This window comes from Cynoglossus semilaevis, chromosome 3 (genome assembly GCF_000523025.1).
Source record: "Cynoglossus semilaevis isolate Cse_v1.0 chromosome 3, Cse_v1.0, whole genome shotgun sequence".
NCBI lineage: Eukaryota > Metazoa > Chordata > Actinopteri > Pleuronectiformes > Cynoglossidae > Cynoglossus > Cynoglossus semilaevis.
This window is the reverse complement of record NC_024309.1, coordinates 7,040,363-7,053,487: the sequence shown is the minus strand read 5'-3', so window position 1 is coordinate 7,053,487 and position 13,125 is coordinate 7,040,363. Positions and strand designations below refer to the sequence as shown.

The window sequence follows — 13,125 nt, the reverse complement described above, 5'->3', positions numbered from 1 at the left end:
CGCCCGACCGTCACCCCCACATCGTTGCCACATTTTGACTGCACACTTAGCTGGTGAACCATGTCCAGACCACCTTTGTTTTTTTAACTCTCCTTATCTGCAGATTTGTCTGGGTCAATCCAAAAACCCATGAAAACATTGGTCCGTGTGATATTTAAATGTCACTGACGTTGACGCTATGATAAAAAAACAAACAAACAAACAACAAAAAAACACTCAAAATACTTTTGCCCTAAATACATTTTTCTGTTGATGCACTTTATGAATGTGTAACATATGTGTATACATAGATATATATGCGTATCTGTGTGTGTATATATGCATAAAGAGATAAATATATATATATATTTATACATATATTTTAAAAATAAACCTTAAGCTACTACAATATTTTCCGGGCTATTAGTCGCACCTAAGACTAACACTCTGGTGCGACTTATATATTCATATATTTAATTTTGCATGTTTGTTATTTTCACACTGACAGCTGCTAGAGGGCACTCTACCTGGCTAGTGCCACTCCGGAGCGACTTATATATATATATGTTTTTTTTTTTTCTTCTTCATTATGCATTTTATCCGGTGGTACGACTTATATTCCGAAGCGATTTATAGTCCAGAAAATACGGTCAAAATACGGTCAATTTTTCAAAAATAAATTTCGTTTACTCAATATAAAAGTTTACTATATTAAACAAAAAGTTATAAATGAATATATATTCGAGTGGACTCTTAAAAAACTTAATTAATAAAAGAGTTGACCAATATGTTTATATACTGTATGTACACATATGTATATGCATAGACATATCTATATGTAAATATTTAAAAACATGCATTGATACAATAGATATTTACTGGTAATATTTAATTGTATAATCAAATTTAACTAACTTATATTTGATTGGATTAATACATTGATAAATAACAGAATGGACCAATTTATTAACCCTGTTTATTAACAGTTTTAAGCCCGGGTTGTCTGGGTCAAAGATAAACTCCTGGGTAAAATCAATAGACTAATAATCCAGCTGGGATTATCAGTTCAGACAGAATCCTATCCTAATATTTCATATCTGATGACATGTGACCTGTGTCTACTGACGGCCGTAACCATTTGTTGGAATTCCCTGTCACCTGGGTGACAAACCTTTGAGGCACTCTATCATTTTTGTCCTAAATTCTTGATCACAGGCAATAAATATATTTCAAATATATTTCGCATTATTGGCTAGATTGGGCCATTTTCTGTTGTGAAACATCAACAAGCCATTTGAAGGGTTACCGAGTTCAACCCGGTGACTCATTTGGCCCATTTTCTGTTGTGAAACATCAACAAGCCATTTGAAGGGTTACCGAGTTCAACCCGGTGACTCATGAACTGTATTTGCCTGTGGCAGCTTATCGAGTCACACACTCGATTACATGTAAACGGCACAGGTCAAACATATATATGGTCATGATTATTCGGGGTCAAAGATAAACTCCTGGGTAAAATAATCCAGCCAATAATCCAGCTGGGATTATCAGTTCAGACAGAATCCTATCCTAATATTTCATATCTGATGACATGTGACCTGTGTCTACTGACGGCCGTAACCATTTGTTGGAATTCCCTGTCACCTGGGTGACAAACCTTTGAGGCACTCTATCATTTTTGTCCTAAATTCTTGATCACAGGCAATAAATATATTTCAAATATATTTCGCATTATTGGCTAGATTAGGCCATTTTCTGTTGTGAAACATCAACAAGCCATTTGAAGGGTTACCGAGTTCAACCCGGTGACTCATGAACTGTATTTGCCAGTGGCAGCTTATCGAGTCACACACACGATTACATGTAAACGGCACTGGTCAAACATATATATGGTCACGATTATTCATGATTATTTACTTAATCTATAAAATAACAAGATTAAATCGTCATTATCAACCACCATTAGGGAACATTTTATGCAGATTATCAAATTAGTTAAAGGCAATTTGAGCACAGCATTTATTTCACCAATATAAATGTTTGTAGCGTGATTTAATGCCAAACAGTATGAACATTATATTTACTGTGATAATGACTTGTGCTCTAAATTAACTCCATTAACTCAACTTAGCACCCGGCAGAGAGACAAAACTTAATTTCAAGCAATACAAATAAACTACTTTTTTTTTATATAATACTTCTTCAGGTGGTACCACAGCAGTAGTTGCTATAGTGACTGGTTGACTCATGTTTGGAGTTTGGAGACTCGTGTTTACTACCACGTGAGCTGATGTGTTTGATGTAATTCAATTTAAAGTAAGAAACAACTAAGATATTTGCGTTTATAAAAATTCACATTATATGCAGTAGCTACCAAATTCACACTACTGCTAACGGCAAAAATGTTGCAAAAGTTGCAAAAAGAAAATAAATAAAATAATAGTTGCAGTTTGTACATTATCAATGCCAAAATTGTTTTATTTCCTTTTTCAAAAATTTCCGGTTTCTCTCCCAATTAGAAAGGCCTGGTGACGCATCAAGACGTTTTCAAAATAAAAGCCTCCGGAAACCATCTTTCAAAAGGAGAAAAGTACGGAAGCACCAATACTGACTGTATCGGTATGTGGCCCGAAACTTCATTCAAATACGTGTAATTGTACCTGAAGACCGGTGATGTATGTATTTCTACATTAAGTTCAATGTCTCATTACTTTAATTGGTAGTTGTTTTTTAGTATATCAACAATGTTGGCAGTATTTTAATATCGGTAACAACTACTCTTTTTAAATCATATCTGAATTACAGTTTTTTTGTGACATTTTCCTCAATTGCGACCCGTCCTTGTTGCGGAGAAAGTTCCGTAATTCTACAGCAGTTAACAGGTGACACTGGAGGTTACACAAGGACAGCCAGCTCACGGGTTTCGCTATTACTTGGCAAATTCTTCCCCCTTCTGGTTTAAAATGTGTACTGCAGATGAAATTATCACGAAATTATTGGCTCTAACTCATTTAGAACGGCATTTAGCTCTCGTTCGCCAAGTTCAGTCACACATTTAAGGAAGAATATACATTTATTCAAGAAAATAGTCTCCATCACGCGGTTTTTATTTGTACTTTATTTTATTTAAGTTAAAAAAAATATGATTGGCCAGTTAAACCACAGCTTAGTAACCCATTTATATTCAGTTCTCTTTATTGATAAATAAACATAATTGTTTTTCTTTAACAATTCACATTCCATCATGTAAAAAATAAATGATATGTCTCTTTTGGACTATTAAAAATCCTCCACCAGATTAATATGTACCACTTTTTTTTTTATTTTCAGCAGTAACCGCTGAATTCAACCACACCTTATTTACGTACATTTCTCCAAAGAACAAAACCATGCCAAATGAATGACATTCTGGCTGAAACAGACCATAGAAATATCTCCATTATCATGTGGTGTGACCATAGGTTTTGAACTATAGAAACTATTTGTTCATTAGGTCAAATCAAAATATATATAGACTCAGTGAGATAGCTTCATTACTCCACCTTTTTCCTCCGAGTAAATTTGTAATGAACAATGATTTGAATCAATATGTAACAGTTGATGACCAAGAAAAGTAGTCCTGTGAGCCAGATCAACAGGAACGTGTTGAAGCCTTCGAACTCCAGAAAGTAGGCGGGGCACAGCCACAAACCCTGTAAACGATTCAGGGAGAAAGCAACGTTTTAAAACTGTTATTATATACTACATATACACACGAAAGCATTGACTGAATGTTGCACTTCAACAGACTATCACCATGGGAATACCTGTCCAGTGAACCAGAGGAGCAACAGTCCGGTTCCCTGCTTCCAAGAAAGACTCAGCTGAGGAATTACCAGAGGAAGCAAACACAGGTACCACAGGAAGTACTGCAAGAAATATATGAGTAAAATCCAATGTGTAAAATTGGGTTTTGAATTTAAACGCGTGTTCTATTTTTTTAAATGTCAACGCATCATAGTTCCTTACAACAGAAGTATAACTATTTACTGTGTGCAGTTATAGGTACCTGTGAAGTGCAGACTTTGTTGAAGGACACGAAAATTGCTGTGTTGAGGAAACAGGAAAAGGCCAGGTCAGAGCGAAAGGCCCATGATGCCAACAACAGCAGTAGGAGCTGAGGGAGAAACGCAGCCAGGCCAAGCCACTGACTCCATCTGCTGTCTGTTTCAAAACAAGGCCAAAGGAAAAAGACACGTCCATATTTAAGTGAAAAAAATGTCAAATTAAGAAAAATATTTTCAATCTGATTTAACCTAGTTCTTTCGCGTGGTGTAAGTTGTTCAACATTGAAGCTGTTAATGATCGGAATAATTCATACCTGCAGTGAGGTAGAGCATGTAGAAGTATGGAGAGAAGTTGTGTCTGATGTCCCTTCTGGTCAGGTGATAAAAGTACGTCTCATTGAGGAACACCCACCCATACCTGACAAGAAACCAAAAAAAAAAAAAAAAAAATCTATTCAATATATCATTAGAGGATAAATAATATTGCTCTGTTAATTTGGAAACATATTGTTGCTCATCTTACATGCAGTAGAAAAGTCCTGTCAGCATGCAGAAGGTTCCTGCAGCCACACTTGCGAAGAGAAACAGTCGAGCATTGAGGAAGCTGCCGGTGAATGTGATCATTGTCCTCCAACTGCACCTCTGTTTGTCCATCTCTGCTCTGGTTCCTTCAGTCTGCAGGGTCAGCACAATGGGCAGAGCATATGTAATGGGATAGATCTTCATATGGACCGACAGGCCAAACAAAACAGCTGCGCAGATGAGACGCCGACCTAAAAAAAAAAAAGAAAAAAGAGGTGAAGTAGCAAAACACAAATACATGGACAGCTGTTTTAAAGAGTTGCATAAATTCACAAACCACTTACTCTCCATGCACAGTAATGTCCCCAGCACCAGGGCTGCAAGAATGGACTCTGCGTTTCCCCGGCTGGACACTCCCATCGGCAGTGGGTTGAGGAGCCACAGAGAAGAAACACGACATGCAGTCTGAAAATGACGTTGCCATGAAAATAAACACAACTTTATCTGCACTGTGAGTAACTTTGTAATTTAACATTTTCAGTGAGATTGTTTCTAAAAAAATGGTTTAGAATCTTTTGAAATGACTATATTACCAACCTCAGAGGCATGACCATGCAGTCGCAGGATTTTGTAGATGAGCAGACCTGACAGCACGTCACATAGGATGAACAGGATCTTGCCAAAAACCACACTAAGATAGATGTTCGGAGTGAGGATCCAGGCCAGAAGCGGAGTGTAGCGGTAGGTAGATCTGTTGTATGGAGATGCTCCCTGTGTAAAATAATAATAATAATAATAATTTTTTTAAAAAATAAAGAAATTACATTATTCACCACCACTATAAATTGAAATATTAGACAATGACACACAAAAAACCCCACAAAAAAAGTTTAAAAAAAAATTATGACTGTTGTGCAGTAATCTGATGATGAGCGTCATCTTTATTGACAAATCAACGTGCGGCTTCCGTTACCTCCGTGACGAACTGTGCAGCGTCTGTGAACACATGGTAGTCGATGTCAGTGTACTTCACGACCATGGTTCTGTCCTGGTGGATTCCATAAACAACCAAAGCCAGCCGCAAAGCCAAGGATGCCGGGAAGAGGACGCTTTTCTCGGTAAGTCGAGAAATCAGCCGCTCCATCATCAGCAACAGTGGGAAACCAGGTTAGCATTAGCTGCAGCAGCTAACTACACTGAGTTGAAACGTGTTGACAAAACAGTCCTCCCTGTATGACGTCAGCTCAGAGGCATATGTACAGGTAACAGCAGCATGTGTAAAATAGACGGTAAATCCAAATGATCCAAATATTTCTCACGACGACAGTATAAACACGTTTCCTGTATTTTTGTCACGTGATTATTTGTTGACCCGCCCTTTCGGGAGACAGGCGGAAGTAAAACATGATTTCCTGAAATTTTAAATGAATTTGAACAAGTCTGCCTTTATTTTTTAACGATATTTTGGTGTTATTGTTGATGTTTTTCAAAATATCTCGTTCCAAATAAACTCACAAACACAATTTCCCAAAAAAAATTAAAAAAAATGTATATTTGACCATTGTTTGAAACCTTTGCCTGATTAATTACAATAAACATACTGTTTAAAATAAGTTTTATCCTATGAACAAGAAGCTAAAAGAGTTTCACTCTCTGTACTTTTGTGGCAATAATTTTTTAATGAAGAGAAAGTTATTAAATTATTTACATTTAAATGTTTCACTCTCTGTACTTTTGTGGCAATCATTTTTTAATGAAGAGAAATCAAAGTTATTAAATTATTTACATTTAAAATGGATTATTGAAGTAAATGGAAGACCACAGTTATTTTGGAATTTCAGTTTTATTCCATAGAAGCAACACACGACTCGCTTGGTTTATATTTCTTCTGGATACAAACTCCCTTTTTTGGTAAGACATTCACTTTAACGCACATATAGATAGAAACAAACATCACTCTAAATGACACAGTGTTCTGTTGATGTAATTTTAATAAGAATATTATATTTGGTTCACTGAATGTATAAAACAATTTATTCCTTCTCTTTGGTTAAAGTGCTGTGTTTATGTGTTCAGTGTTGTCTGACTAAGGCACATTTCCACCTTTTCCAGACTTTTACTGGAATATGAACTCAGGCTGTGTGTAAGGCTGGGGGGGGGGGTCCTATGAACTTTAATTGGTGCCAAAATAAAACAGTGCAAAACAGAATTTCCAGAATAACCATCAACTAAACCTAAACAGTAATGTAGACTAATGGCTTCAAATTAGAAGAATGTATCAGCGTGGTGCTGAAAACATAGGAAAATAACTCAAAATAAGCTGTAGCTGTTAAAAACAACAATTCAACCCCAATTATATATGTAAATGTTTCGAAAACTGCCTGCAGATGAGAAAAGACTGATCCCAGCTTCGTAGCTCTCACTCAGGGGAGCAATAGCGGCCGGCAAACAAGATGCTTTTGGTGGCATTGTGGCGGATGAAGAACAGGAATGGGTGGTCTGCGATAAAGGGAGGTGGTGGTCTTGGCAAAGAGCGAAGCATCATGACGGCAGCTGTGGCTGCTGCGGCCTCGGTTCCCTCCTCATTTACCTCCACGAAAGCCTTGTGCACGACCTTTGACAGGAACAGGTCGTTTGATGGAGACATGCCTGTAATGAAAGATGGCGACGGAAAAGAAATTAAAGCTTGTTGTCATTTTAACTTTCTCATGGCATCCAGATTCACGTCTCACCTGAGAAGTCGCTCATTGCTACGTCAAAGGCATCCACCATGCCCATGTTGACCAGGACGTTCTTCAGGTCGTACTTCTCCTCCATCTTGAACCGAGGCAGACCCAGCTGCACTTCAACGTCGTCCATCATGTCAGGGCGAGTCCACTCCATGACGTTTTCGTAGGTCAGCGCTTTCTCCAACTAGTGAGCACCGAACATTTTAAATCAGACTGGTTTCAGTACATTTGAAAGTACACGTGGGGAACTGTGTGGGTATTTTCCATTACCTTTTCCAGACCAGTTGAATTGTCTTCTATTTCCGAGGGAAGAAAGATAAGCATGCTGAGGTCTTTATCTTTATAAGGGATCTCCAGGATCTGTGTTCATATACAGATGTGTATATACACACATATATATTATATACATATGTATAAATGAAACATATATATTATATATACACATATATATAAATAAAGTAATTGTACTATAATAACGCAAACATTTTGATCACCTGACAGGAGACTTCAGAGATATAGGTCAGGGGGAACTTTGCTTTCTGGTACATCATCTTCACTGGTTTAGTGTCATTCTGAAAAAGAGCAAAAACAATACTTTTGTTGCAGCGTTGTTGTCCTGGAAATGTTTTTTTCCAGGGTCACCGCCTGAACTCTATATGAATTAATATGGACTTTTAGATGCCCAGGTAATAGTCAACAATGGCACTAAAAAGAACATCATCTTATCTGATAATCGGTAACAGCGGTTTAAACTGTTACCTAACTGTTACTCTCTTCTCTTCCCTTTTTTAACCAATTTGTTTAGTCCAGTTTCCTGTTGCGTGTCGCTCGTTTCCTCAAATCTTATCTATCTTAAATACTATATAGCTAATAGCTAATATTTCCTCAAATCTTATCTATCTTAAATAATATATAGCGTATGATTTGTTAATTTTGATTTATTTATATGCTTTTGTACTATACTGTATAACACTCAACATGCATTTTTACCTTGTTGATTCTAAACTGAGCATCTCTTGTGGCTCTCTCTTCAAACTGCTTGTTCCAGTTGCCTTTAAAGTAGATGGCATTGACCAGCACCAGCCTGGTCATGTTGTCCACCACACCGTTTGCCAGCACATCCTTAATTTTACCTAAGAAGCCGAAGAAACCAAACGAATGACTTTTCTATCATACGAGAACAATCGTGCCAACGTAACTCGGATTTATCGACGTTTTCCAAACCCTGTGTCTGATTTTCCACCCAGTTGTTGATGTTGACCCTCGCGGCCTCGTGGCTGCCCACGAAGTCCACAGCCTCCAACTCGGCATTGTAGTGCTTCCTGGTTAGCCCTAAGAAATCCTGAGACAACAGAGAACACGTAGATTAACTTTGTTTAAACAAACAGATTAGCATCGTCATTTAGTTGAGGCGGCGGATTTACACAGTCACTCCTTTTCTTTCTTTAGTCTCCTTGATGGCTTCATTTATCAAGCTTATCAACACAGAGCACAGAGATTCCATTCTACGCCTCCCATTCATTCCAACCTGACCAGATCAGTGCCACACCCACACATACCTCAACAAACTGGTAGGACTGTTCTCCGTACAGCCTGTTGGCCACACTGAGGGCATACGGCGCACCAGGCTTGTTGAGCACACTCAGTAGCTGACTGAAGTCGGAGTGAACGTCCTGACACTGCTTGGTTTTCAGACCCTGTAAATGGACAAAGTAGACGTCTTAAAAGGTGACAGCAGTAATTTTTGGGTTAGTTCAAGTACCGTCGTGTACACCGGAAACCTGACAAGCCAGCAGGAGAGCGATAGTTCGAGACACTTACCCATGTACAACACCAGCCAGAGGAACAAATACCACCTAAAGACACCAAAAGTACCTCCACCAGCTTGTTCTTTACTATATATAACATTGAACTTTAAAAAAAAATCTTTGCGTTCATCTAAATTTATCATATTATTGTCGACACAGAAAAAGAAATATCAAAGGCCATGACAACATTCTTGTAAACAGTTCAACTGGCACACACATATGCACACAAACACAAGCCCAAACCTGTGGTGAAACGTTTTCCATCTTTGCTTAGTTTCAAACGTTATTGCAAGCGTCCCTCACCAGAGGTCCCCGTGAGCACAACAGCCTACTGCATTTAGTTAATTGTTAGTTTCTCGGATTTGTTACAACCTTTAACAGATAGGCTGGAAGGTCTATGGCCTGCTGCCGCTGTTGTTGCTGTTGTTGTTGTTGTTGTGCCCTTGCAGGTGGCTGCTGCTTGGCCTCTGTGAAGCCAAGGACCTGGTGGTGCAAGTTTTAGTTTTTGCCGTTAAATTCATCGTCACATGTCTGTTGTGTCTGGATCTTCAATCCCCCATCAAACACCAGTTACGTGAACGTTTACCTGCGAAGACTTATTTAGTTGCTGAAAGCTGCTTCAGTGTGACAAAACCCCACACTTTAGTCAAGATAGGGGCCCTGCCCAGTGGCCACAGTAATTCTGGGCAATTCAAGTAAGGTGTTATCAACCAATGTCAGACGATAAGACGGTTTTCAAGTCCAAAGTAACTTTTGCCGATACTTGTGAACTCTATCACAGCCGAAATGTTCCGTGTAGTCATGCATTAAAATTCTTAAAATTCATATTTTTCAAACTAATCGCAGATGGCGAAAATCCTTAAAGCTGAGGCCCTTAAGTTGAAATTCCTTTATGTCAAAAACAACTCTGAATTGAATAAGCTTTTTTACTACATTTAGATAATAATGGTCATTTACCTTTTTTTCATAAAAAATTATAATTATGGATTGCTGTAATAATTACAGTCCTTAACAGTTTCCATATCAAACAAGGGGATTGAATGTGTTGTTTTTTTTAACCCCAGATTAAGAATAAGGGGCTTGCCCTGGTTTATTCTATTTGAAAGAAATACAAATTATAAATATATGCTACTGAAGACTGTGACTCATTCAGAGATTAAACTGACTGAACAGTCTCAGGTAGCCAGACGGCTCCTTACTATTGCATGTACTGTATGCGTAGGACGTGAACCGATAAGGTGTACAGAACAATTTACTTTGCATTCGTTTTTTTTTATTGCTCTTTTGCTTATATGTTATGCCGCGTTTCCATGGTTTCACAACACTGAGCTGCCCCACGATAAAACCTGGTCAGAGTCTGAGCAAAGTCCACACCTCTCATTCTAGCAAAAGACTGACGGCTGATTCACAAGACTTGTGACCCAACGTTTCTCGCAGCTGCTCCACTGTCTCGTTTATTCTCCCTGTGACTAACACTCTTCCCTTAACGCAGCTTTTGTGGCTAGATGTTTGTTTGACCCTACATTAATTACCTATTCTTTTAATTGATTAGTTGATCACTTTTTCTTTTCACTGATAAATGTTTAAAAACTGTTATCATCATATAGTACATTTTCTTTCTTTTTCTTTTTTTTTTTTTAGATTATGTGAGATTATGTAAGGATGTGCGTGCTGTACCTCTGACATCTGTGTGTGTGTGTTGCCTGCTGCCCCCAGCATCACCATGGCCAGAGCTGAGGAGATGCTGAAAGGTGAGAAGAAGACATTGGCCGTCTTGTCGTTGTCGCTCAGCTGCTTGAACAGGTCCAGACAGAAGGAAGTGTTGGCCTCGGACAGAGGGGCTGGTGATGCCATCGTGTCTGCACAGTAAGGACATCAGAACATTTTAAAAATCAATTCAAGGCCATATTTGTTATTGCAAATTTTTACTAATACCTCTAAAACAAACTGCTTTCAAGATACATATTAATATGGAATAATAATACATTTAACATAATGTCGCTGATATTTTAAAAAAAAGTTTCAACTACTATTAAAGTAAATAAAGTAAGTTAACAATTAATAGTCAGTGTCAATCCTAACGAGGATGAAAGACGACAGGTTAAATGGCTTATAATAACATAATAACATCAAACCGAACGTAAATGTCAATATGTGCAACGCGTTTTAAAATAAAAAGTAAAAATTAAACCAAGTTATTATTATTATATTACTGTTAGTCTTGAGGTGTTGAGCTGGACGCGCAGACAGAAAGTTCTTCTCTGACAGAGGAGCGGCAGCAGCAAGTCAGGAGTGAACTCTGTGAACAGACAGCCTCAATATAAACAAACGACGCGGACACACCCCGAACACTTCCGCGTTGTGTATGGAAGCCGAAAGGGTCAAAATGAGTTTTCTCGCAAACGTGGATAATCCATAAAAAAAGTATTTAAACGTTTGTAAATGATATAGTATATTAACTACTACTAATAAACTATTAAAAGTAGCATTTAAAAAAACTATTAGTACGTTTTATGGATATTTGACCCTCCCTCCCTGTTTTTAAATTGTTTTAAAAATGTGTGTATGAATTGGCAAAATGACAGACACCAATCAGGACAGGTTTTTTCAGTTAGAAGTTTATTTCTCAATAGTTGCTTCCACACCTACGCGATTCACAGCCCAAAAGGTCAGAAACAATCATTTCCACAGAATTTTACTCCTACAGTTGTGTTTCACAGCTGGAATGAAGTGTGTGTTCATTACAGTGTGTTTCTGTCTTCTTCTTTTATTCTCATGTTAAAGGGGAGCTATAAATGAGCATACAATGGCTTTTAATTACATTATTACATATAAGCAATATTATAATCACTAAAAATTTCATTATTACATATAAGCAATATTATAATTACTTAAAAAAAATTCAAGTTGTAAAATTGAAGCTGTAAATGAATTTCCCTGCCCCACTGTACTACTATCGTTGTCCACTAGGGAACAGCATACACTTATTACTATAAGTGTATATGTGCCTAAAGTAAAATTGGAGTGGAATTTAAAGATAGTGCAAACTTTTTTTTTCCATTTTACACATCCACCTTAACTTGTATGTGTTGAAGTGATTTTTTTGTTTGTTAATGAAGTCTATGTTGATTGTATTATAAACGATAAATGAATATGCAGCAAAAAGGGCCTAACATGCATAACGAAAACAAACACGCTGAAAGATCCCTCATACTAAACAACGTTAAGGACAGACAAGAACCCACACCTGGTGATGGACTTACCAATAAGAGAACCCAATAATTAAAAAAAAAACCCAAAAAAACAAAACAATTCTCCCTTTCCCCCATTATAAAAATGAAATTGTGTATGTACTTCTGTTAATATCACTGCACACCAGGTCAAGTAAAATTGCTGTCAACAATGTAGTGCTCACTCTGGGGAGCAGTAGCGGCCTGCAAACAAAACACTCATTGACGCGTTATGGCGGATGAAGAAGAGGAATGGATGATCTGCGGTGAAAGATTTGCTAGGTCTCACAGACGTGATTCCGACAGTGACAGCAGTGGCTGCGGCAGCTTCGGTTCCCTCCTCGTTCACATCCACAAAGGCCTTGTGGACGATCTTTGACACGACCAGGTCGTTGGCAGTAGACATGCCTGCAACACGAGGGAGAGACAACGGCCATTTTAGTTGTATTTAAGTGGCATTGTGGGAACTACCGTAATTTAAACTAAATTAGATGTTCGTTACGCTGTCATTTCAGTCCTATGGAAACTAATTAGTTTTCACTGTATATTTGTCAAGTTTTTGTTTTTTTTTTCAAGTTTATTTACTCTCTCAAAAAATGGTTTTGCAGTACGAGTCTCACCTGAGAGGTCGCTCAGTGCAACGTCAAAGACGTCCACCATGCCCATGTTGGTGAGAAACCTCTTCATGTCGTACTTCTCCGTCATCTTAAACCGAGGCAGAGCCACTCGCACCTCACTTTCACTCATGCTTACCGGATCAGTCCACTTCATAAATTTGTCGTAGGTGAGCTCCTTCTCCAGCTGGGGGCGC

The 13,125-nt window shown here is 38.0% G+C and overlaps 5 protein-coding genes across 9 annotated transcripts in view; 2 read left to right on the top strand and 3 right to left on the bottom strand.

The window, feature by feature from the left end:
- The window catches only part of mkxa (mohawk homeobox a), a 1,121,182-nt gene that overhangs the window by 971,565 nt on the left and 136,492 nt on the right, over positions 1-13,125 (top strand). The gene's annotated exons all lie outside the window — the stretch shown is intronic.
- Positions 3,083-6,223, bottom strand: pigm (phosphatidylinositol glycan anchor biosynthesis, class M). The gene is made up of 8 exons (XM_008307702.3): positions 5,521-6,223; positions 5,145-5,318; positions 4,892-5,012; positions 4,549-4,798; positions 4,340-4,443; positions 4,028-4,182; positions 3,786-3,887; positions 3,083-3,671 (listed from the first exon to the last, which is right to left on the bottom strand). Exons 1-8 carry the CDS (start codon positions 5,692-5,694, stop codon positions 3,513-3,515), a joined length of 1,239 nt encoding a protein of 412 aa, XP_008305924.2. The 5' UTR covers positions 5,695-6,223; the 3' UTR covers positions 3,083-3,512.
- LOC103377062 (leukocyte elastase inhibitor-like) lies at positions 6,372-11,455 on the bottom strand. Of its 3 annotated transcripts, XM_008307700.3 has the most exons (10): positions 11,298-11,455; positions 10,762-10,943; positions 9,457-9,567; positions 8,836-8,973; positions 8,501-8,618; positions 8,267-8,409; positions 7,771-7,848; positions 7,547-7,636; positions 7,280-7,460; positions 6,967-7,196 (listed from the first exon to the last, which is right to left on the bottom strand). In XM_008307700.3, exons 2-10 carry the CDS (start codon positions 10,936-10,938, stop codon positions 6,967-6,969), a joined length of 1,266 nt encoding a protein of 421 aa, XP_008305922.1. In that variant the 5' UTR covers positions 10,939-10,943; positions 11,298-11,455. The 3 variants fall into 3 exon arrangements, with proteins under 3 accessions (XP_024910504.1, XP_008305922.1, XP_008305923.1); XM_025054736.1 differs by lacking the exon at positions 11,298-11,455 and having other exon boundaries at positions 6,372-7,196; positions 10,762-10,938; XM_008307701.3 differs by lacking the exon at positions 9,457-9,567.
- LOC103377061 (leukocyte elastase inhibitor-like) overlaps positions 10,818-13,125 on the top strand; it is a 12,657-nt gene continuing 10,349 nt past the window's right edge. Inside the window, exon 1 of one of the 2 annotated variants that reach the window (XM_025054734.1) lies at positions 10,818-10,950. The gene's annotated coding sequence lies outside the window, so the exon portion shown is untranslated. The remainder of the gene's footprint in view (positions 10,951-13,125) is intronic. The other variant, XM_025054735.1, reaches the window with a different exon arrangement.
- Positions 11,954-13,125, bottom strand: part of LOC103377060 (leukocyte elastase inhibitor-like) — a 5,009-nt gene continuing 3,837 nt past the window's right edge. Inside the window, exons 9-10 of the mRNA XM_025054686.1 lie at positions 12,935-13,122; positions 11,954-12,722 (exon numbers count right to left, since the gene is read on the bottom strand). Of these exons, the coding sequence (XP_024910454.1) occupies positions 12,496-12,722; positions 12,935-13,122 (415 nt within the window). The 3' untranslated portion in view covers positions 11,954-12,495. The remainder of the gene's footprint in view (positions 12,723-12,934; positions 13,123-13,125) is intronic.

What these genes read in the sequence shown, in the direction of transcription:
- pigm (XM_008307702.3), bottom strand. Translation starts at nt 5,694, where the DNA reads ATGATGGAGCGGCTGATTTCTCGACTTACCGAGAAAAGCGTCCTCTTC. An exon ending in CTGCACAGTTCGTCACGGAG is followed by an intron (nt 5,319 to 5,520) that starts GTAACGGAAGCC and finishes TATTTTACACAG; the next exon opens with GGAGCATCTCCATACAACAG. An exon ending in TGCATGGTCATGCCTCTGAG is followed by an intron (nt 5,013 to 5,144) that starts GTTGGTAATATA and finishes CGTCATTTTCAG; the next exon opens with ACTGCATGTCGTGTTTCTTC.
- LOC103377062 (XM_008307700.3), bottom strand. Translation starts at nt 10,938, where the DNA reads ATGGCATCACCAGCCCCTCTGTCCGAGGCCAACACTTCCTTCTGTCTG. An exon ending in CACACACACAGATGTCAGAG is followed by an intron (nt 9,568 to 10,761) that starts GTACAGCACGCA and finishes TTGCACCACCAG; the next exon opens with GTCCTTGGCTTCACAGAGGC. An exon ending in TCTCTGAAGTCTCCTGTCAG is followed by an intron (nt 7,637 to 7,770) that starts GTGATCAAAATG and finishes ATATGAACACAG; the next exon opens with ATCCTGGAGATCCCTTATAA.